The 21,942-nt window shown below is 45.1% G+C and overlaps 1 protein-coding gene across 1 annotated transcript in view; it reads right to left on the reverse strand.

The window, feature by feature from the left end:
- Window positions 1–19,575: 19,575 nt before the first annotated feature.
- DHX8 (DEAH-box helicase 8) overlaps window positions 19,576–21,942 on the reverse strand; it is a 50,191-nt gene continuing 47,824 nt past the window's right edge. Inside the window, exon 23 of the mRNA XM_063132423.1 lies at window positions 19,576–20,407. Coding sequence (XP_062988493.1) covers window positions 20,188–20,407 — 220 coding nt within the window. The 3' untranslated portion in view covers window positions 19,576–20,187. The remainder of the gene's footprint in view (window positions 20,408–21,942) is intronic.

Below are 21,942 nucleotides of genomic sequence, written 5' to 3' on the forward strand. Positions count from 1 at the left end.
TTTTCAAACTCCTAATAGTGACTAACCTTACAATTGATTTCTGGTGCCAAGTTGAACTTTTTAGCAATATTCCTAGTAGGGCCACAAGACCCAGGCCTTAAACTGCTTCCAGTTTAAAGGGCCAGGTTTGCAGCTCATAGGTTGTGCCTTTCAGGCGCCAATATTTTCAAAAATTAACTCTGTCCAGTTCCCTTTCCCTGCCTCCTAAAAGGGCTCCTCCTCCTCCTTGACTCCAAGGTGTCAGCAACAGATGGCAAGTTCTGGGAAGAGTTCGCTCTCCCAAGACTACCCCATGTTCCTAGCTATGTGCCTTTAGAAATCATAAGGTCATCATAAACTGTCCACACCAGCAAGGACGTGTGCTTATGACCAAACAACCATCAGCTTACTCTAAAAACAAAGGGCTAAAGTTAGAAAATTACAACTTGCAGGAAAGCTTAGAAAATTATAACCTTTCATTGGGAAAAAAACACAATAGTAAGATACCTAGGGAGGGGATAGCAAAGGCACGAAATCCAGGCTTTATTGGGAACCTTCTTATGTATGGACTTTAAAGGGCAGTACAGATAAACCAGTTCAATAATTAAACAAAATGCCCGGGAGTGTGGAGGGTGTGAGGGGAAAGGGATCGAACTTTCTCCTCCTGCATGCAGCCCTTTCTTTCCCTTGCACTTTGCCACAAGACCCCACTGCATGATTTGGCCTCTGTTCGCAACTAATCCCAGAATGCTCCAGATTCTTTGCAGGGGAAAAAACTCTAGTTGATGCACTGGCTGATTTAACTTTCAGACCACAATTGATCTCGAAATGCAAATTCTGGGAAACTGAATTACAGTCTTCCCCAACCTACAGCTGTCCAGATGGGTTGGACTACAACTCCTAGGGTGACCATATTTTGGAAACCAAAAAGGAGGACAACATGGTTGGCCCCCAAGAGGGCATGATTACCAACAAGTACAGCCCCAGGGGGTTGTCCAGCACCAAGGGGGCGTGCCCACACGAATATAGCCTTGGTCACATGTCTGATTTTACAGCACACAATTAAGACAAATTTGTTCTACATAACATCGTAATGTTAAAATCACTGAAATAAATAACAAGTGAGACATTCAATGTATCTGAAATTCACTCACTCCTACTTTTGTAGCTTTTGCTGTACTTTGAAGCTTTGGCTATACTCTGTATGATACATTCTCCCCTTCCCTCAAGCTGGAAGGAAGCTGGAGCGTGTTCAGAGAAGGGCAACCAGGATGATCAGGGGTCTGGAAACAAAACCCTATGAAGAGAGACTGAAAGAACTGGGCATGTTTAGCCTGGAGAGGAGAAGATGGAGGGGAGACATGATAGCACTCTTCAAATACCTAAAAGGTGGTCACACAGAGGAGGGCCAGGATCTCTTCTCGATCCTCCCAGAGTGCAGGACACGGAATAATGGACTCAAGTTAAAGGAAGCCAGATTCCAGCTGGACATCAGGAAAAACTTCCTGACTGTTAGAGTAGTACGACAATGGAATCAGTTACCTAAGGAGATTGTGGGCTCTCCCACACTAGAGGCATTCAAGAGGCAGCTGGACAACCACCTGTCAGGGATGCTTTAGGGTGGATTCCTGCATTGAGCAGGGGGTTGGACTCGATGGCCTTGTAGGCCCCTTCCGGCTCTGCTATTCTATGATTCTATGATATTTTCTGACTGTATTCTCACTCCGCTGCAGGCTGCCAGCTGGCTGGCTTTTTTATTTTTAAAGTCCAATTTTTAAAAAAACTTGTGCATGATTGTCACAAGTTCCTCTACTCTAACATTAGGGTGGGTGTTGTGGGTGGACAGTACTCCACCCATTCACACTTCTCACTTATATACATGAGCTTCTCAAGGCTTGTGCACTGGCACCCACGTCACACATCCAGACTTTGGACTCCTGTCTGCTTCCTGCACAAACACGTGACTCTGGGACCCTCTTCCTAATGCCCTGCATTGAATGCCAGCACCGTGGGGCTAAGCATGTTTTATGCTTCTTGTTGTTCCCCGTCTCGATCCAATCGGAGAGACGAGTAAGAAATAAATTATTATTATTATTATTATTATTATTATTATTATTATTATTACATTACAACAGATGTCTCTGGGTTGTCTGTGCAGCCTCTGTTGTCTCTCTTGACTAGTAATGATGCATTCACTGTAGTAATTATGCATTTACTACTCTGCTGATCCATCTGGTCCACCCCTTGCAGCTAGTTTGAAAAAGTCATGGTGGGTCAGACAGATGCAAGCATTTTGTCCACATCCTCAGGCTCCAAAAACTGAAACTGATCCCACAAAACAGGTTAAGACAATGCACTGGATCCCTCATCAGACTCTGAATCAACAGTGGTGTTCAAGGTGAGTGATTTTATCCTCAAAACGTTTTGCAAATTCATCATAGCACGCCTCTGAGGGTTCCGGTAGTGGATTTGATGTGAGTAACACCTGAACCACTCAGAAAAGCTCAACTTAGCCCGACTCCACCATGGCCATGCTGGACTGATGTAGTCAGGGCCGGTGCCAGACTATTTTGCGCCCTAGGCAAGGCAAACTACTTGCACACACCCCAATTTTATTTTGGCAACTTCGATTTTTAAGAACAGATGTTTTGTAGAAAAAACAAAAAGCACAAAACTTGAAACTGCTAAATTTATTTTAAATTGCAATAATCAATTTTTGATTATCTTTCACAAATACAAAAGAAAATATTGTGGCACACAAATCATTTTGAACTGAAGGGCACTCGGTATAATGCATACCTCCGCCATTGGCAACACAGCATTAAAACCTTTTACTTCACACATCTTTAAGTATATATACAATTTAAGGTTACTTAACATAACCAACCTGTCATGTTAACTCCCATTTACTTAACTCAGTTTGAAATTAAGCACTAAATAAAATGTTACTGGGTTATGGAAAAGATCTAGTACCATTTATGTTCTGAACTTGTCACAGTTCTGCAAACTTGATTAAAGTAATATGATATAAGTTGTAGCTGGAGAATTGAAGGCAGGTTCACAGTTTGCAGCCACCCAAGGCCTTTACTGTGCCCATCCGCCATGGAAGCCCTTTCCACACACCCAAAATCCCCTGTGCCCATACTCACCACTCAGTCCCCCAGCGATACTGATATACATTACTCTTTCCCTGCTGCAGCACATGTGTGCTTGCATGCACACTCGTGTGTGCGTGTGTGTGCATGCAAGCACACATGTGCAACTCTGACCCCCCCCCCCAAACCAGCATGCCATGTGGCCCTTGGGGCCAAAAAGGCTGTGCACCCTAGAGCTAAGAAGATGCATCTTTGATCTTCCACAGGAGGATCTAATTCCATGGGGAACACAGCCCTGCCAGCCGACTGAAAAAACTCAACCCGGTAGGGAAGGACTGGAACTAAGTTCATCAACAGTGGAGAGCCACAGCAAGTGTTGACTTCTACGTGTGAGTCAACCATCACAGGGCAAAACATCGCAGAGATCTGCTATTTAAGTCACTACAAATACAATACTTCTTAATGTAGGGTGACAAAATGAAAAGGAGGACCGGGCTCCTGTATCTTTAACAGTTGTATTGAAAAGGAAATTTCAGCAGGTGTCATTTGTACATATGGGGAACCTGGTGAAATTCCCTCTTCATCACCACAGTTAAAGCTGCAGGAGCTATACTAAAGTGACCAGATTTAAAAGAGGGCAGGGCACCTGCAGCTTTAACTGGTGTGATGAAGAGGGAATTTCACCAGGTTCCCCATATATACAAATGATACCTGCTGAAATTTCCTTTTCAATACAACTGTTAAAGATACAGGAGCCCTGTCGTTTTCATATGGTCATCCTAAATAAATAAATAAATCCAGTAATGAGAACTTGGGCAGCATACATTATTGTGTACGGGTGACTCTGCTCTTGCAACAATCCTACGCATTTACTCCAAAGGAAGTAAGTCCCATTGTGTTCAGTGGCGATTAAGCCCTAATACATGTGTTTAGGATTGCAGCCTATAGGTGGTTTCAGATGAGCAGCTAAGCCAGCAGCACAAGTGGTGGCCACTCAGTCAAACGGTCTCTGGGGAGGGGACAGGCTCCGTGGTAGAGCAACTGCTCTGTAGGCAGAAGGGTCCAGGTTCCATCCTCGGCTTCTTTAGCAGGTATAGGACAAACTCCTGCCTGAAATCCCGGAGAACCAGTGCCAGTCAGTGTTGCCAATACTGGATTAGATGGGCTAATGGCCGGAGTTCCTGTGTGATCTTTGTGAATGCAAGTTCACAACCATCAAGGGTTGAGATCCCAGCCGGCTCACCCCCTCCTGCTGGGACACCTTTGAACCAGGGAATGGGCGAAAAAGTGGCCCATTCCCTGCCTCTTTCCTGTGACATTGCAACACATCCACACAGAACGATCATCACTACCACTGGTTTTGTATTATTATTGTAGTTGGAATGGTTTCGAATAGTGCATTTTAAATGGGATTTGTATCGTTAGTATAGTTGAAACTGTTTTTAATACTGTATTTTAAATGTGTTTTTTGATATGTGAACCACTTAGAGATTTAATTATATCAAGCGATATACAGGCATTACAAATAAATAAACAAGAATCACCACATGGCAGTGGCTTCCTTCCTGAGCCTCAGAATCCACCAGGGCCCAAACTCTCCCACCTCCCTGAACCGGCTTCAGACGTGTCTGCCTGGCTACCGTGAGGGACGGAGCTGGCAGTTCTCCAGCGGGTGGCTCCCGGTCTCGGCTGTTCCTCCTTGAGGTGCGTGGGCCGTCGGGGCAGACTCCTGTCGGTGGCAGCGCCCTGCGCCAGGTTCCCTTGCCAAAGCCTGCTCGGGGCGAAGAGGAGGAAGGCAGGAACGCCAGGCGCCTGGGGAGGGGAAGGCTCTTCCTTAGAGGCAGGCATGCGGGCGACTTGCACAGGGCGACACCACAGCTGGGCAAGACAGCAAGGGGGGACACCGCCACCCGGCGCAGGAGGTGGAAGCAGAAGAGTGGGATCAGGTGCCTCCTTCCTGCCAGGGCAGGCAGCGAGAGGCCATCAACTCCAGGCAAGTGGCTGGCTGGGGAAAAGATCAGGGGAGCAGAGAGCCACCGCCTCTGTAGGTGTGTGGACGGCTTGGGGCATCAGCTCTTGAGAGCAGCTGCGGACACCACTTGGGAGAAGGATCAACCCATTTCGGTTCCTTCTTCCCGAAACTCCATCCATCCAAGAACGAGGTAAGGTCAGTACTGCTGCGCCCCTCTGAGGTCTGCACCCTAGGTGGCTGCCTAGTTGGCCTAATGGTAGCGCTGGCCCTGGGTGTAATCCACCACATCTGGAGGGCATTAGATTGGGGGAGTCTGGTTTAGTGTACTGGATCTTTGACCCTCACTAGAACACACACACACCATATGTGAAAGGATCCACTTATTTCCTGGAAAGCAAAGATGTGAAAAGGCGGGTAATAATAATAATAATAAGAAGAAGAAGAAGAAGAAGAAGAAGAAGAAAAAAGACATGTTCAATATAGATGTTAGCAGAAAAATAAAGCACTCCCATGCCAAGGAGAACAAAAAATAAAGAATATAGATGGCGTGGAGCTTTTATAAACAAAAAGTGTGGTCAAATAGAAGAGATATTTTATTACCCTTGCATGGTGGGTCACTACTATCTCCATTTTATAATTGAAGAATAAAGGCTGAAATATGGTGATTTATTCAAAGTCACAAGACTAGCCTATGGCAAAGTTGAGGCTTTACCACAAGTCTCCCAGATTTTAAAGCCCACTTCTCCAGCTAATATCAGTGGTACTCAAAGTGGGCCACTAGACGTTGTTGACCTACAACTCCCATCACCTCAAGGTAGCATTCCCAAGGCAGCATTCATAGAATAGCAGAGTTGGAAGCTATAAGGCCATCGAGTCCAACCCCCTGCTCAATGCAGGAATCCATCCTAAAGCATCCCTGACAAATGGTTGTCCAGCTGCCTCTTGAATGCCTCTAGTGTGGGACAGCCCACAACCTCCCTAGGTCACTGATTCCATTGTCGTACTGCTCTAACAGTCAGAAAGTTTTTCCTGATGTCCAGCTGGAATCTGGCTTCCTTTAACTTGAGCCCACAACCTCCCTAGGTAACTGATTCCAATTCCAATAATGGGAATTGTATTCCACATTTGGAGACCCAAGATTGAGAACCACTGCTCTAGGTCACGTGTAGGCTCATAGGAGATGACCAAGGACGCAGACAAGCTGGAGCGTGTTCAGAGGAGGGCAACCAGGATGATCAGGGGTCTGGAAACAAAGCCCTTTGAAGAGAGACTGAAACAACTGGGCATGTTTAGCCTGGAGAAGAGAAGACTGAGGGGAGACATGATGGCACTCTTCAAATACTTAAAAGGTTGTCACACAGAAGAGGGCCAGGATCTCTTCTCGATCCTCCCAGAGTGCAGGACACAGAATAATGGGCTCAAGTTAAAGGAAGCCAGATTCCAGCTGTACATCAAGAAAAACTTCCTGATTGTTAGAGCAATACGACAATGGAACCAGTAACCTAGGGAGGTTGTGGGCTCTCCCACACTAGAGGCCTTCAAGAGGCAGCTGGACAACCATCTGTCAGGGATGCTTTAGGGTGGATTCCTGCATTGAGCAGGGGGTTGGACTCGATGGCCTTGTAGGCCCCTTCCAACTCTGCTATTCTATGATTCTATGAAAGGGGGATTGCAAGACAAAGAAGCAGGGGACAAAATGGCAGCAGGCACAAGAATCGGAGTAGAATGGACAGGAGGGAGCTAACAGATATTCAGACATAGCTTTCTAGATAACTGTGGCTTGGGAATATCCTCAATGCCTTCCCTCCCTCCTCACATAAGGGATGGGGATGTGATCCTGCCATGGCAAACTTTTCGAGAACTTCCAGAAGGGTAGCTGTATCAGCCTATTGCAGCCAAAACCTTGAAGAGACTTGTGGCACCTTAAAGACGATCAAATTTATTATGGGATAAGCTTTCACGGACTACAGTCCACTTCACCAGATGCATTAAGTGTTATCCAGAATTTCTGGTATAATAATAATAATAACAACAACAACAACAACAACAACAATAATAATTTATTTCTTACCCCCCTCTCCATTTGGATTGAGGCGGGGAACAACAGTAAGTATAAAATACATTAAATACTGATTAAAAACATAGTATACATTGTTAAAACATCCTAAAAGCCTACTAATATATATGCAGTATATTTGCAGTACACCTGGCTAGGGGTGTAAACAGTGAAGTCAGAGGGAAATTAATGCAGAAAGGACTTTCTAGAACTACAGCATATTGTCACAATTTTTATGGTACTCAGCCTGAGTCAGAGCAGCAAATCCCCTCCCAAGTCAAGAAGCAAAATATGCAAGGCTGCTCAAGTTACTTTGACATCTGAGGCAGAAGATCCCACAAGTGCCTCTCCCCATCCCTGGTATAAAAACGCAATATACATAAGTTAAATAACCAACTATTTGTTACCACTTCATAACACCCAAAATCAGCTGCCTATTTTTGCGGCCGCCTCTCTCTGCCTCATGGTACAGCTGACCCTGAAAGGCAACCGGGATACTCAGAGGTAATCTCAGTGGTTGCTTTGCAGGTTTGGGATGAAGCCCAAGCAACTTTCATGCACAACGTAGGCCGTTTTTCATTCTGGCAAGGTTGCAGTGGGTAGGGAGATAGAAAGAGTGGATCTGAGTTGCTCACTTATTTCTTCGCACATGTCATTACTTGCTCTGAGAGAGTTTGGGTAGGCTAAAAGAAAATCTAAATAAACGCAGGAGCAAATGGAGTTTCAAAGATACTGAGGTTTTGCAAACTTCAGTTGTCCTTTGTGCTACATAACTGTCCCAATCCCACATCCCTTAGCCCAGGCACAGGCAATATCTGGAGGACCACTAGTTGCCCACTCCAGCCTTCGCCCACAGAAGCACCCCCCCCCCAAGGCCCACTCGGTCTGCTCATGCAGCAGTGGGCATGCAGCCATCTGCTGGTTCTGTGGATCTCTGGACTAGACCTACCAACTCCCATATCACACAAGATTTCTTTTTGCACTCAGAGTAAAACACTGTTGTTTTACAGGCAAGGATAAGCCTTTTACAAAGTAGGAGTTAACTATTTTCAGCCAAATTAATAAAAGGAAAAAGTTAAGCAGATGGCACTTTCCCAGAGAATGAAGTTTTAAAAGCAGCTCTCTTCCTATTTTAAGAGAGGTCTTCAAAAGTGACAGGGGCCACCTAGACCTCAACAGCCTAGCCTGGTGCTCTCCAGAATATGTTGCACTGCAGCTTCCAAGATCCCACTGGCCATTCTGCCTAGGAATGATGGGGTTTATAGTACAACACAGCTGGAGTTCATCAGATTGGGGAAAGCTGTTCATTTATTTAAAAAAATACATTCATATTACACCTTTTAAAACGTTCACAGCAGCTAACAAAGAAAAAATACTACACACACACACACATATAATAAAAGTACAATCATGATGCAAAAATACTAAAATATTACTTAAATATTTTAAATATCATTACTTAAACAATGACACAGAGCAGCAAAACTCAGAAGATAAAACCGTAACAGCTATAGTAAAATTCTGCCATTCAAAGTTTACTAAAAACACTAACAGCTAAAGTTCCCCCCCCCCCAACACTGTGGTGGAAACCCATCAGGAAAAGGCTGAGGTGGATCTATCTCCGCAGAGAATGCCAAAGTCACTGAGAAGGTCCCCTCGACCTCATCCCACTCAACTGATTTTAGAGCACACAGGAGGGCCTCTATTGATGATCATAATATGATGATCATGATGACTGAAGAGTTGGGACATTGTTATTTCTCTTTTACAGTCGGGGACTGAGACTGAGAAGGAAACCTGCCCATGGTTCCTGTTTGCGACTCAAGGGGTTATGACTATGCATCCTCCCAGGCCCAAGCTCAGCATATTAGGGGCTAAACTACACAACACGGGAGACCTGTGACTGCATCTCCCTGGGGTGGGGGTGGGGGTTCACTTCAGAAGGTGCTGCAGGGAGTGGGGGTTGTTAGGAGCAGGAGTGCCTGGGGAAGTGCAGTGGGGGATTTACATTACTTCTAGTGTTGAACAGAAGTAGCAGGGATGGTTACTGGCTGACTAGACAATGGCAGAATTTTGAAGTCCCATAGAGCAATGGAGGAGGGACTTTATATTGGTGCCCAGTCTCTTACCTAATTCAGCCTGCGCCGTTATCTCCTTATAAGCTGGTTGCACCCTGCCATTACATCTTTTGCTATAGCTTTATAAACAAGTATTTCCAAAATGGTGCAATTCCTACACTATGCGCTGCTTCAGTTTTCATTTGCAGCTCCTCCTATTTCCCCCAACTGCTTTCTTATTTATTTTAGGTTACATTTTTCTCTTCTTAAGCCCCAGTGCGGCTCTTTTCTAAATGTATCATTTAGCTGCAGCGGCTTTTTTGTTAGTGTGCAGATCATAAAATATGCAGAAACTACAAGAGCAGGATTTAAAAAATGTTTTTCACTGTCTAGTACAAACTAATGACCTGCCTAGAGCAGTTTTGCCAAAAGGGAAGGAAAGAAGAAGTCCAGTGTAACTATGCTCAAAGTCCACATATTGTGCAATTGACAAAAGCTCTTGGGACCAATAAGTATCTCTCATTCGTTTCACCCCTACCATCGTTTGACAATTAGAGCCACTTTTGTGCTTTTTGTGAATTGTGTGTGTTTCGCAACACTGGTTTGTCTGGCAACATCTGCTGCCATGAAGTGGTTGTGTGGGTTTTATTGTGGCTGGACACATCTGAAAAGCCTCCAGGGTAGCGAAGCGGGATTTAGTTGGTGAGGAAGTAAAAATTTCCAAACATCAGGACTGGAAGCAACAGGGTCCCTTCCTCAGCTCAAATGCATCTGGAATAATCTTGCATTCCTAGAAAGAACACTTTGTTGCTGGAGCTGAGGAAGGGGAGCAAGTTTTTAAAACAGCCAGTTCATCTCGCCAGCCAGCCAGCCAGCCTTCCATCCTCCTCCCTTTGCCATTCCAAGCCACATCTGGTTTCATTCAGGTCTCTCCTTGCTTTGCAAAACTCAAGCACCCCCCCCCCATCACCGTCCAACAAGAGGAAAAAAGGGAAAGCAATCCAGAAAAACGCATGCCAACTTTTCTAGGATGCCCCCCCCCCCTTAAGGCAGAGTTCTACCAGCAGCTCCTCTCGTAGCCCCCATCCCTCTCATGGAGCCTACCTGGGAGAAGAGTGCAGAGTGCGACCTCAACGGTCAGAAGGATGCCCAGGGCGCATCTCAGCAGGCGAGGCCATGGCGAAGAGCGGGCGCCGGGGAGGTTCATAGCGGGGCCGGCTCCTCTCCTCCTTGCCGTGATCCTGGCGCTCTGGCGCGCGCCTCCTGGTGCGCCTCGGCTCAGGGGCCTCTCCCCTCCCGAGCCCTTCTCCCGCTGGGAAGGTGATGGGGGAGAGAGAGAGACAGAGAGATGGGAGAGAAAAGGAATGCCCCCCCCCGCGTCCCAAAGCCCCTCCCTGCCTCCGAAGAATTCAGACGCTGCGTCACGAACCCCAGAGGCTGCCCAGCCAGTTGTGGGCGGAAGGGAAAGGAGGGCGGGATGGGGCGGGATGGGGCGGGAGGCGCTTCCTCGAAGACTTCCAAAGTGGAGGCGAACTTCTTAGCGGTTTGGCAGCTGGAGCTGCGCTAAGAAGAGCTGCAACACGTTGCAAGTCGCGGGTGGGGGGGGGAGGAGGAGGAGGAGGAAGGAGGAGAAGTTCTGGATCCTGTGCTTTTCAAAGCTATTCTTGCAGGAGGGGGGGGGCAATATCTCGCTTCTCGCCCTCTCTCTCCCCCCCCATTAATCTCCTTTGGATTTTTCCTCCCAGTTACGCACCAGCACTTAAAAAGTGTGCGATGCTACGTGTACAGATACGTGTTATGTCTTGTTATACTGACATTAAAATAAAATATGAACAAACCCCAGCTGTTTGATAGGGTGAGCAGGATGTGCAATAGCCTGCCTTTACTTGCATTGCCACAAAAAGGCGTTCCAATAGTTTGCGCCACTCAATTTCGAAGTGATGGAAGGAGTAGAGCCACCGCCAATTCCTCAAATTTAATATAAATCTCAGAGCGACAGTAAACCCGAGCTTTTAAAGATTCTCATTATATCCCCTTCCCAACATCTTTCCTATAAATAAATGGTGATATTATAAAATGACTGTGTGGGCTACAATGCATCTGGAAGATTACCTAAAAGACCAGCTGCCCCTCTAAGTCATAACCCTTCACCTTCAGCCACCATCACAGGACAGAGAAATCTGTCATGTTGAATGCACTCTTGGTTCTCTTTTAATCAAGTAGAAAACAACCTACCTTGCCATTCAGTCTGAGAAACAATGCTGCACAGCTATACAGATGGCATAATTTTACCCCAGTGTAGAATATTCCACTATCCAATCAACAATATTACATTATTATTATTATTATTATTATTATTATTATTATTATTATTATATCATCATTATGCATTTCTGGTGCAAAGGTTACACCTCCGTTTATCACATGATAAACTGTGACATCAAGTTATTACAAACACATGGGAAACAGCCATCACAGACACAACACCACAGCTCATCCACTACCTTAATAATTTTCAATGGAGGCAGCGGAAAGGGAACAGGCTAGATTGTTAAAGTGTGTCAGCTTAACAAAACCAACCTGACATTTCTAAGGTTAGAAAAAAATTGCTTTTCCAGCTGCCTATTTACTTGTGTGCACTTGCATGCTATTTCCCTTGGTGAATCAACGTTGGTCACTCAGCAGTAGGCATCTCCAAATCCCATTCCTGCCCACTAGCTTGTAATTGGAATGTGTGTACATAGAATCATAGAATAGCAGAGTTGGAAGGGGCCTACAAGGCCATCGAGTCCAACCCCCTGCTCAATGCAGGAATCCACCCTAAAGCATCCCTGACAGGTGGTTGTCCAGCTGCCTCTTGAAGGCCTCTAGTGTGGGAGAACCTCCCTAGGTAAGAACCTCCCTAGGTAATAGATTCCATTGTCGTACTGCTCTAACAGTCAGGAAGATTTTCCTGATGTCCAGCTGGAATCTGGCTTCCTTTAACTTGAGCCCATTATTCCGTGTCCTGCACTCTGGGATGATCAAGAAGAGATCCTGGCCCTCCACTGTGTGACAACCTTTTAAGTATTTGAAGAGTGCTATCATGTCTCCCCTCAGTCTTCTCTTCTCCGGGCTCAACATGCCCAGTTCTTTCAGTCTCTCCTCATAGGGCTTTTTTTCCAGACCCCTGATCATCCTGGTTGCCCTCCTCTGAACACACTCCAGCTTGTCTGCATCCTTCTTGAAGTGTGGAGCCCAGAATTGGACGCAATACTCTAGATGAGGCCTAACCATGGCCGAATAGAGAGGAACCAGGACCATCCATGATTAGGAAGCTATACTTCTATTAATGCAGCCCAAAATGGCATTTGCCTTTCTTGCAGCCATATCACTCTGTTGGCTCATATTCAGCTTGTGATCTACAACAATTCCAAGATCCTTCTTGTTTTTAGTCTTGCTGACCCAAGTATCCCCCATGTGTGGACCTGTGCATGTGTGGGTTTACACCACGGGTGGGATGCAGAACCTCTTGCAGCCCAAGGGCCATATTCCATTTGGGAGAAGTTCTCAGTGGTTGCATTCCAAGGGTGGGTGAGTCTGAAAGCAAAAAATAAAATGAATACCAATATATTTTAACTTAAACCTTATTGCTATTAAGGAGAAGCATTTCAACTTTTTAGAATGGAGAAAAAAGGGCATAGAAGCCAGGAAACCATGCAACAATCAGTGAGTCAGGGGAAAGGGGTTTGGGGCCACCTGGGAGACCCCAAAGGGCTGGTCTGAGACTCCAGGTGGGCCACATTTGGCTATTGGGCCTTAGGTTCTGCTCGCCTTGTTGGACCCAGGCACTCAGAGTTTGTTGCATAGGATATAACAGCCTTACCACATTAACTGGCATTTGTATATGTACTTCTATGATAAATTGGTATTGTCAACTAAAAAAAGGAGCCAAAGCACTGAATCAGATGAAGTCACAGACTCGGCTTGTACTACAGTGAAAGATAAAACTAAAGTTTGTTAGTATAAACACCTACTACAGTGGGTGCAGTAATAATGTGCCTTGCAGTCCTGGGTGGCAGCTGGTCGACAGAGCAGGCCCCAGATATTTACTCATCATTTCTATGATAGGTTTGGCTTCTGCATTGCTCCTGGTAATGAGATTCTGGGTACCTTATAGAATCATAGAATAGTAGAGTTGGAAGGGACCTATAAGGCCACTGAGTTCAACCCCCTGCTCAGTGTAGGAATCCACATTAAAGCAGTGGTTCTGAGAGTTCTTCTGCCAGCTCCTTTATTACTCTAGGATGCCGTTAAGAACATAACAACGTAAGAAGTGCCATGCTGGATCAGCCCAAGGGTCCATCTAGTCCAGCACTCTATTCACACAGTGGCCAACTAGCTGTCAGCCAGGGACCAACAAAGCATGACGTAGTGCAATAGCACCCTCCCACCCATGTTCCCCAGCAGCTGGTGCACACAGGCTTACTACCTCGAATACTGGAGATAGCACACAACCATCAGGGCTAGTATTAATTGATAGCCTTTGCCTCCAGGAATTTATCCAACCCCCTTTTAAAGCCATCCAAATTGGTGGCCATCACTATATCTTGTGGTAGTGAGTTCCATAATTTAACTATGTGCTGTGTGAAGAAGTACTTCCTTTTATTTGTCCTGGATCTCCCACCGATCAGCTTCATGGGATGACCCTGGGTTGTAGTATTTTGGGAGAGGGAGAAAAATGTCTATCCACATTCTCCGTATCATGAATAATTTTGTACACCTCTATCATGTCTCTCCTTAGCCTCCTTTTTTCCAAGCTAACCTTCCCTCATAGGGGATAGGCTCCAGCCCTTTAATCATTTTAGTTGCCCTTCTCTGAACTTTTCACACCTCTATTAAATCCTTTTTTAGGAGTGGTGACCAGAACTGTACACAGTATTCTAAGTGTGGTCGCACTGTAGATTTGTATAAGGGCAGTGTGATACTAGCAGTTTTATTCTCAATTCCTTTTCTTATAACGTCTGACATGGAGTTTGCCTTCTTTACAGCTGCTGTACACTGGGTGGACATTTTCATCAAGCTGTCCACCACAACCCCAAGATCTTTCTTGTTCGGTCACCGCCAGCTCAGATCCCATTAGGTTATACCTGAAGTTGTTTGGTTTTTTTGCCCCAACGTGCATCACCTTACACTTGCTTACATTGAACCGCATCTGCCATTTGGATGCCCACTCTCCCAGCTTGGAGAGATCTCTTTGGATTCATCGGGCCCTGAAGATTTGAACACATTCAAAGAAATTAGGTCTTCCTTGACCATTTGTTTATCAATCTCAAACTGCAATCCAGCCCCTTCAAGCATGGACTTCACTTTTTCCAGGGGGTCATAGACCCACTTTGGGGAGAAGACTGAGCCAAATTAGGAATTAAACACTTCAGCCTTTTCTTTGTCATCTGTTATAAATTGGAAATCCTCATTAAGTAGTTGAACCATCATTTCTTTCCTTTGTCTTTTACTATTGACATATCTGAAGACATTTTATTGCTTTTAGCATCCCTCGCTAGCCTCAGCTCATTCTCAGCTTTAGCCTTCCTGACGCCATTCCGGCACTTCTGTGCTACCTGTCTGTACTCTTCTTTTGTAGCCTGGCCTTCCTTCCACTTCCTATATGTGTCCTTTTTTGTTTTCAGGTCATTTCTAAGCTTTTTGGGAGCCAATTGGTTTCTTTTGTTGTCTTCTATCTTTTTTCCTTGTTGGAATTGTGCCTTTAAAATTTCCTTTTTAAAAAACTCCCACCCATCTTGGACTCCTCTTTTCATTAGGGTTACTTGCCATGGGATTTTACTTAGCATAGCTCTGAGTTTATTTGAATCGGCTTTCCTGAAATCCAGAGTATGCGTATGGCTACACTCAGCTTTTGCTTATTTTAAAACCAACAACTCAAGTATGATGTGGTCACTTCCCCCCCCCCGAGTTCCCGTAACTGCCACTTTATCCACTAAGTCATCCCTATTTGTTAGTATCAAGTCAAGGATAGCCAATACTCTAGTTGCTTCCTCTATTTTCTTAAGAGAAAGTTATCAGTGGCATATGTTAGGAATTTCTTGGAAGGTCCACTTTTGGCAGAATTTGTCTCCCAACAGATATCAGGGTTAATTGGCTCCCCATTATTACTGCATTGGATTTCCTTGAAACACTGCTAATTTGCTTTTCAAAAGTTTCATCCTCGTCTTGTCCTTGATTAGGTGTTTGGTAGCAGACCCCAACTATTTATTTATTACATTTATATACCGCCCCACAGCCAAAGCTCTCTGGGCGATTTACAACAATTAAAAATGGTAAACATTAAAAGTATACAAAATTTAAAAAACATCAAAAACATAAAAAACAGTATAAAAACAAACTATAATGCTCCTTTTATTCCTTGCCCCATTTATTTTAATCCAGATGCTCTTGATGGGGCTCCCCGGCTCATCCTCCTGTATTTCTATGCAGCGATAACTATTTTAAACATATAGTGCAACTCCACCTCCATTTCTATTTCTTCTGTTCTTTTAGAAGTTATATCCTTCAATTGCTATATACTAGTCATGGGAGTCATCCCACCAAGTTTCAGTTATACCTATTAAGTCATCTTTGTCTTAATGTATTAAGAGTTCAAGTTCATTCTGTTTGTTTCCTATACTCAGGGCATTAGTATATAGACATCGAAGACCATGAGCTTTATAGTCTGGCTCCTTCCCTACATTGTTGTGAAGACTATTTTTGGGTGCTATTGGAGCTGTTCTCTCTGTTATGGTGCAGAAGCTTTCATCCATTGTTGCCTCCAAGTTTTCATCTCCCTCCCCCGTAGGATTCAGTTTAAAGCCCTCCTGATGAAGTTCTTCATGCTGTGGCCGAACACATTCTTCCCAGCCCTTGTGAGGGGCAACCCGTCCCTTGCCAGCAGTCCATCTTCCACGTAGCACAGCCTGTGGTCCCAGAAGCTGAATCTCTCATGTCGGCACCACCTTCATATCCAATTGTTGACCCAGAGTATTTTTCTTTCCCTTTCTATTCCTTTTCCAAGAACTGTGAGGGATAGATGAGAAAACTATCTGGGTCCCAAAGTTCTTGAGTTTCTTTCCCAGAGCTTCCACATCTGATGTGATTCCTTCATAGCACCTCTTGGCAGTATCATTTGTTCCCACATGGATGAGAAGAAAAGGATATGTGTCAATGGGCTTTATGAGCTTTGGCAACCCTTCAGTCACATCTCTAATCTGTGCTCAGGGAGACAACATACCTGGCAAGTCCACAGGTTTTCGCAACATACTTGGGCTTCAATTCCACGCAGCAACAACTACTCTTCTCTTCTTCTTGGTCGACTGACCTTCTGCCTCTTGCTCGCTGTGGCGTGGGGTCCCCTGTAATTCTTCCTCTGCAGGCTGTCCTCCAGTCTCATCCTCCACCTCGTGAAAGTGGTTACATAAGTCTAATGGTTCTACTGGTGCAGAGTGTCTTCTAGTTCTTCTGCTCCTGTCACCCTTTTCCAGGGAGTTTCCTCTTCATTGGCTTTCCTCACCTCAGCACCCCTCACTTCTGCTTCAACTTGTTGTTGCTCTTCAATCTCTTTTGCTCCTTGTTGCTGTTGTAGTTCCACCATTCTGTTTAAGTACACTTCGCCTTCTCTTATTCCTTGGAAGGTGAAGAGTTGCTGATCAAGTATTCTCACTTTTTCTTCCAATACTTCAACCTGCTTGCACTTGTTGCAGGTGTACGCCATGTTGAGCTCAGGCAGAAACACAAACATTGCACATACTTTGCAGGTCACCACCACTAGAAACTCCTTTCTGTCCATAGTCCCTATTTCCATTTTGTTTATGCCTTTCCGATTGTATTGGAATTACCTGTGCTTTGTCCTGTCCTCTCTGAAGGTAAACAACAAAGTCCCCTACTAGATGACTGTGTCTTACAAGAACAAAATTTTGTTAAGGACCTTCCCTGCTGAACTCCCCCTGACAAACTCCTGTTTGCTCTCCCTATTCACTCCAGTCACTCTCGCTCTGGGAGCTTCCTTCCTTATGTACCTTCTAGACCAGCTGGGGCAGCTCCTCTTCTCTGCTCAGCTAGGAGTCAAGAAACAGAACGAACCTCCCTGCCCACTCAGTTGCTGAGAGCAATCAGGCTGCACCCCTTCAGGCCCAGCAGCAGCTCTTATGACACGCCCCTTGAATCAGCACTCAGGAGTACAAGGCAAGCACACGGACACTTTGAATAGCAGCTTCGTGGATTTACTCAAGGGCTCTCTCCTCTTTGCCTTGGTCTCCTCTTCCACTACATTCCCCCTGACAAACTCCTGTTTGCTCGCTTTGCGCTCTCTCTCTGGGAGCTTGCTTCCTTATGTACCTTCTAGACCAGCTACGGCAGCTTCCTCTTTTTTTGTCCCTCATGGGGAAACTATATACAAGGGATCTGTCTGAAATTGTTAACTTAGAAGATTATGACATTCTGGGACAAAAACAAATTGATTTTTGTCCTAAGAAATCCACACTGGATCATTGTAATATGTTGGCCTCTTCAGCAGCGAAATATACTAACCCAAGCAAAGAGAAATTGTTTACTACATTCATTGACCAGAAAGGAAACTTTGATTCTATTTTGTAAAAACAACTGTGGGATAAATTAGAAAAAAGTTCTATGTATAGAAGATTGTTGGTTCTCATTTGTAACTTGCATACCCAAATCAGTGGTCCACAGGACCAAAATTCAGATGAGATCATGATAAAAAGGGGTGCAAAAGAGGGATGCATGTTGGCCCCATTTTTATTCTGTATATTTTAGAATGAGGTTTCTTCTTCATTGCTGGGTGTAGTAAAACACCCACCAAAGCTTGGACTAAATCAGATCTCATTACTGTGATTTGCAGATAGGGCTGCAATATTATCTTTAACTCAATTGGGCTTTAAGGTGACTATTACAGACATTTTTTAGAGAGTGATAAAAATTCAGTGGTCATAAACTTCGTAAAATCTAATTTTTTTACATCCCCGGGTCCATGGGATTGTCCAGGGTCCCCCCTCACAGGCTATAGACACTGTGACCACCTCAGGAGGAGGGCTCCAAGCACCTGGTGGCAGGTGTGTTTTTGAGAACTACTCTGGTCAATAGGGGCCCTTGCATCCTGAAGACCAGGCCCAACTCTGCCCCTCCCCCCCCTTTCCCAAAGCAGGACTTGCTCTTTTCTCTTTGAGGGCAGCATGATCACTTCAGTATTTGAGATATATTATTGCCTCCCCTCACTGTAGGCTTCATGCCTACATCTCTTTCCTTGGTTTCTTTTTTAAAATAAAACCCAAAATGTTTCACTTATAAACCAGAGATTATTTCTCTTCCAGCTCCCAAATCATACAAGTTTATTCTTATAAATTAATTTAAACCAGATGTGCTAACTGCTGAAAGCTGTTGTAAAGAGTTTCAGACAGCTTCTAGCTGCCCATATACCAGCTCTCCACAATGACAAAGCCACGTACACTCAGCGGATCTCTGCTTTTGTAGAGCACTCTAAGCACATCAGGGGAAATATATGGGGTACGGAGCTACTTCTACAAAAATAATTCCAGTTATTATTAATTCCAGTTATTATTATTATTTATTTATATAGCACCATCAGTGTACATGGTCATTTTTTATCGCTGAAATTAGCTATTGCCTCATAATAAACAAAGGTTCTTTGTATAGATAACACTATGCTCCTTATAGAATCATAGAATAGCAGAGTTGGAAGGGGCCTACAAGGCCATCGAGTCCAACCCCCTGCTCAATGCAGGAATCCACCCTAAAGCATCCCTGACAGAGGGTTGTCCAGCTGCCTCTTGAAGGCCTTAATTTACAGCTTGCAAAAGTCTAATGGAAAGCGAATCAAAGGAACCTACTGTGGCATAAATAGTGCTTTGCACCAATGATATTAGCATGGGAGTGGATGAAGCTGGTCCCCTCTAAATGCGTATTTGAGATTGGGAAGAGGGGAAGGAATAAGGTTTGTCTTTTTTAAAAAACCATGGCAGTATAACTAATCATTTGTGGTTATAATGCTGGAATGTGATTCAGCCAACTCACCCATAACTTAGGGTTACTACAGTGGCCTTATAATTCCTGCAGCATCTCAACAACAACAACAGAAAGAAGAGCAGCCTGAAACATAATAGACAGCTTTCAGTCCAAGAGAAAATCCACTGCAGAGAAGATAACCTATTTAAAAGTCCCTCCTTGTACCAGATACATCAAGGACAAAAAGATACACACAACCTGCCTTACGCTCCTTAGGCAAGGAGGCAGCTGCCATGAGTGTACTATTGTCACTCCTAAAAGCACATCACTATTGTTTCTCCTAAAAGCACTGCAAAATTGGGCTTCCATCCAGCACTACGAAGACAGACAAAATTGCAATACAAAACACTGTCCCCAGATTTTGTTTTCTAAAATTAAAAAAAAGCTGCTTGGGAATATTTTTGATCAAATACAGGAATAGTTCTTTAATGACAGCAGTTCTGATGTCAGTGAACATTTTTTTTAAAAAATAAAATGTTAGTATACACCAAAAGCCTTTGCGGGCTGTTTGGACTCAGACAGGAAGTGGACAATGACATTGCAGCACACCTGACAAACCCCATCCAAGCAGGACTAGCCCATACAGAAATCTAGGCCGTCTTCCTGCTTCTTCCAAAAGTGTAGCCGTTCAACTGTGCTGGTGGTGGGTTGCTTTAAAGCAAAATACAACAGTTCCGAAGGGTTAGGTCAGCATATAAACTGAAATTCAGCAAGGCCTTTCAGTAGCTAGGTCAGTCCAAAATTACACAGCAACTTTTGATCCTTGGACAGGACTAAAGGAACCTTTCTCTTCAAGATAAAAGGCACCGCCAAAATTAACCATGGTGTCTCACTCAGGTGTGGTTGAGAGCTGCACTTCCTCCCACTCCCCTCCATCCTCTGCCTTTACAGGACATTAGATGGCCCAAGTATGGGTGACACAGGAATGTCCAACAGTTCTTGGCAGGCACGGAAGATCGCTCATCGTCGCCTGAACGCTCGTGATATCCTCCAGGCGTTGGGCTCCTCGTAGCGATTGTAAAGTGGCTCCAGGCGCTGCTGCTTCTTCTGCTTGCTCAGCTTCGTGGGGTCAGAGACCTTGAAGAAGGCTGGGGCAAACTCCACCAGCCAGCGGGGGTCTATGGTGGTGACTTCCCGCATGTACTCCTTGGTTGTGAGCACGAGCTCATGGTAGACCACCCTGTGGGGAGAGGACAGCAAAGGGGGTGGTGGATTAGGACACCGCTCTCTCTTCAAATGATGCTCTTCCCCACTTTTACTCTACAAAATCTCTCCCACACATAATTACATGAAGGAGGATTCCCACACCCGGGGTAACTAGAACCAGAGCATCAGGTGTTGAATCCTTCCCAAACAAATTTGGCATCAAAATGTGACAGGCTGATCTGATTTTAGCAGCCCACCCAAATCTTAAAAGATTGGGAGCCAACCCAGCCTCTCTAGTGCCGCAATAGAAAAGGCGTTATCTCATGTCCCAACCAGTCGTGTTTCTGAAAGTGGTGCGACGCGCAGCAAGGCCTCTGATGCCATGGGGGACAGAAGCTTGGGTGCTGTGTTTCCTTCAAATATCCAGGCCCTACTTTGTAGGTAAGAATCAGCACTTTGAATCGCATGGGGGGGGGGGGGGGGAGAATGCAAGCCAGTACAGTTAAAACAAAACTGAGGTGATGTGATCAGCAAAGCGGGCTCCAGAAATAATTTGACTACTGCATTTTCCCCCAAGCTGAAGTTTCCAAATTAGCTCCATGTAGAATGTATTCCAGTAATCCAGCGGCCAGATTTAATTTATCTAGGAAGGGGCTCGTATACCAGCCAAAACTGTGCAACAAGCATACCAAGGGACACAGCAGCCACCTGAGCATTTAGGAGCAAGGGTGGGTCCAGAAGTATTCCCAAACGATACCTAGTCTTTCAAGTGCAGCACAATCCCATCCCGAAGAGGAGAAAGCCCCACTTCCGGCTCAGTTCTCCTACAGACCCTCAGAACCGCTGTCTTGTCTGCCCATAGAAACCCAGTAGTACGGTAGGTCCCAGTAGTACAGTAGGCTGTCGGAGGAGAGAACTTGACTAACATCATTCCTTTTTTGGTATACTGCTCTAAGATGTGATGTGGAATATATGCCAGCTGACACTGAGAATATTCAGAATTTCTCCACCACAACCTGACACAAGAGGTAATGCCATAACTTAGGCCCGTGAAGCTCTCTCTTAACTTGATTGCACCATAACATACCAGAATAGAGAGAAGGAATAAAGCAAACTCAGGAAAGGAAAGGAACCTCTCGGGCAAGCACTTGAGTCATTGCTGACTCCTAGAGGGACGCCTGCTTTCGCTGACGTTTTCTTGGCAGACTTTGTAGCGGGGTGGTTGGCCATTGCCTTCCCCAGTCGCAGTTCCCTTTCCCCCAGCTAGCTGGGTACTCATTTCACCGACCTCGGAAGGATGGAAGGCTGAGTCGACCTGAGCCGGCTGCCTGAGAACCAGCTTCCGCTGGGATCGAACTCAGGCCATGGGGAGAGTTTCGGCTGCAGTAACTGCCGCTTACCACTCTGCGCCACATGAGGCTCTAAAATTCAAGGGGACAAAAAAAAGATATCCCACATTTCTCAACCTTAAAAGTGTAGAGGAAGGCTATTATTTAAAGGGGTCAAGTAAAACAACGTGTTAACACTCACGTCAAAAAGGATGAATCCAGGCAGTTGTACACTACTGTA

This window comes from Elgaria multicarinata, chromosome 1, assembly GCF_023053635.1.
Source record: "Elgaria multicarinata webbii isolate HBS135686 ecotype San Diego chromosome 1, rElgMul1.1.pri, whole genome shotgun sequence".
In the NCBI taxonomy this organism is placed as follows: domain Eukaryota; kingdom Metazoa; phylum Chordata; class Lepidosauria; order Squamata; family Anguidae; genus Elgaria; species Elgaria multicarinata.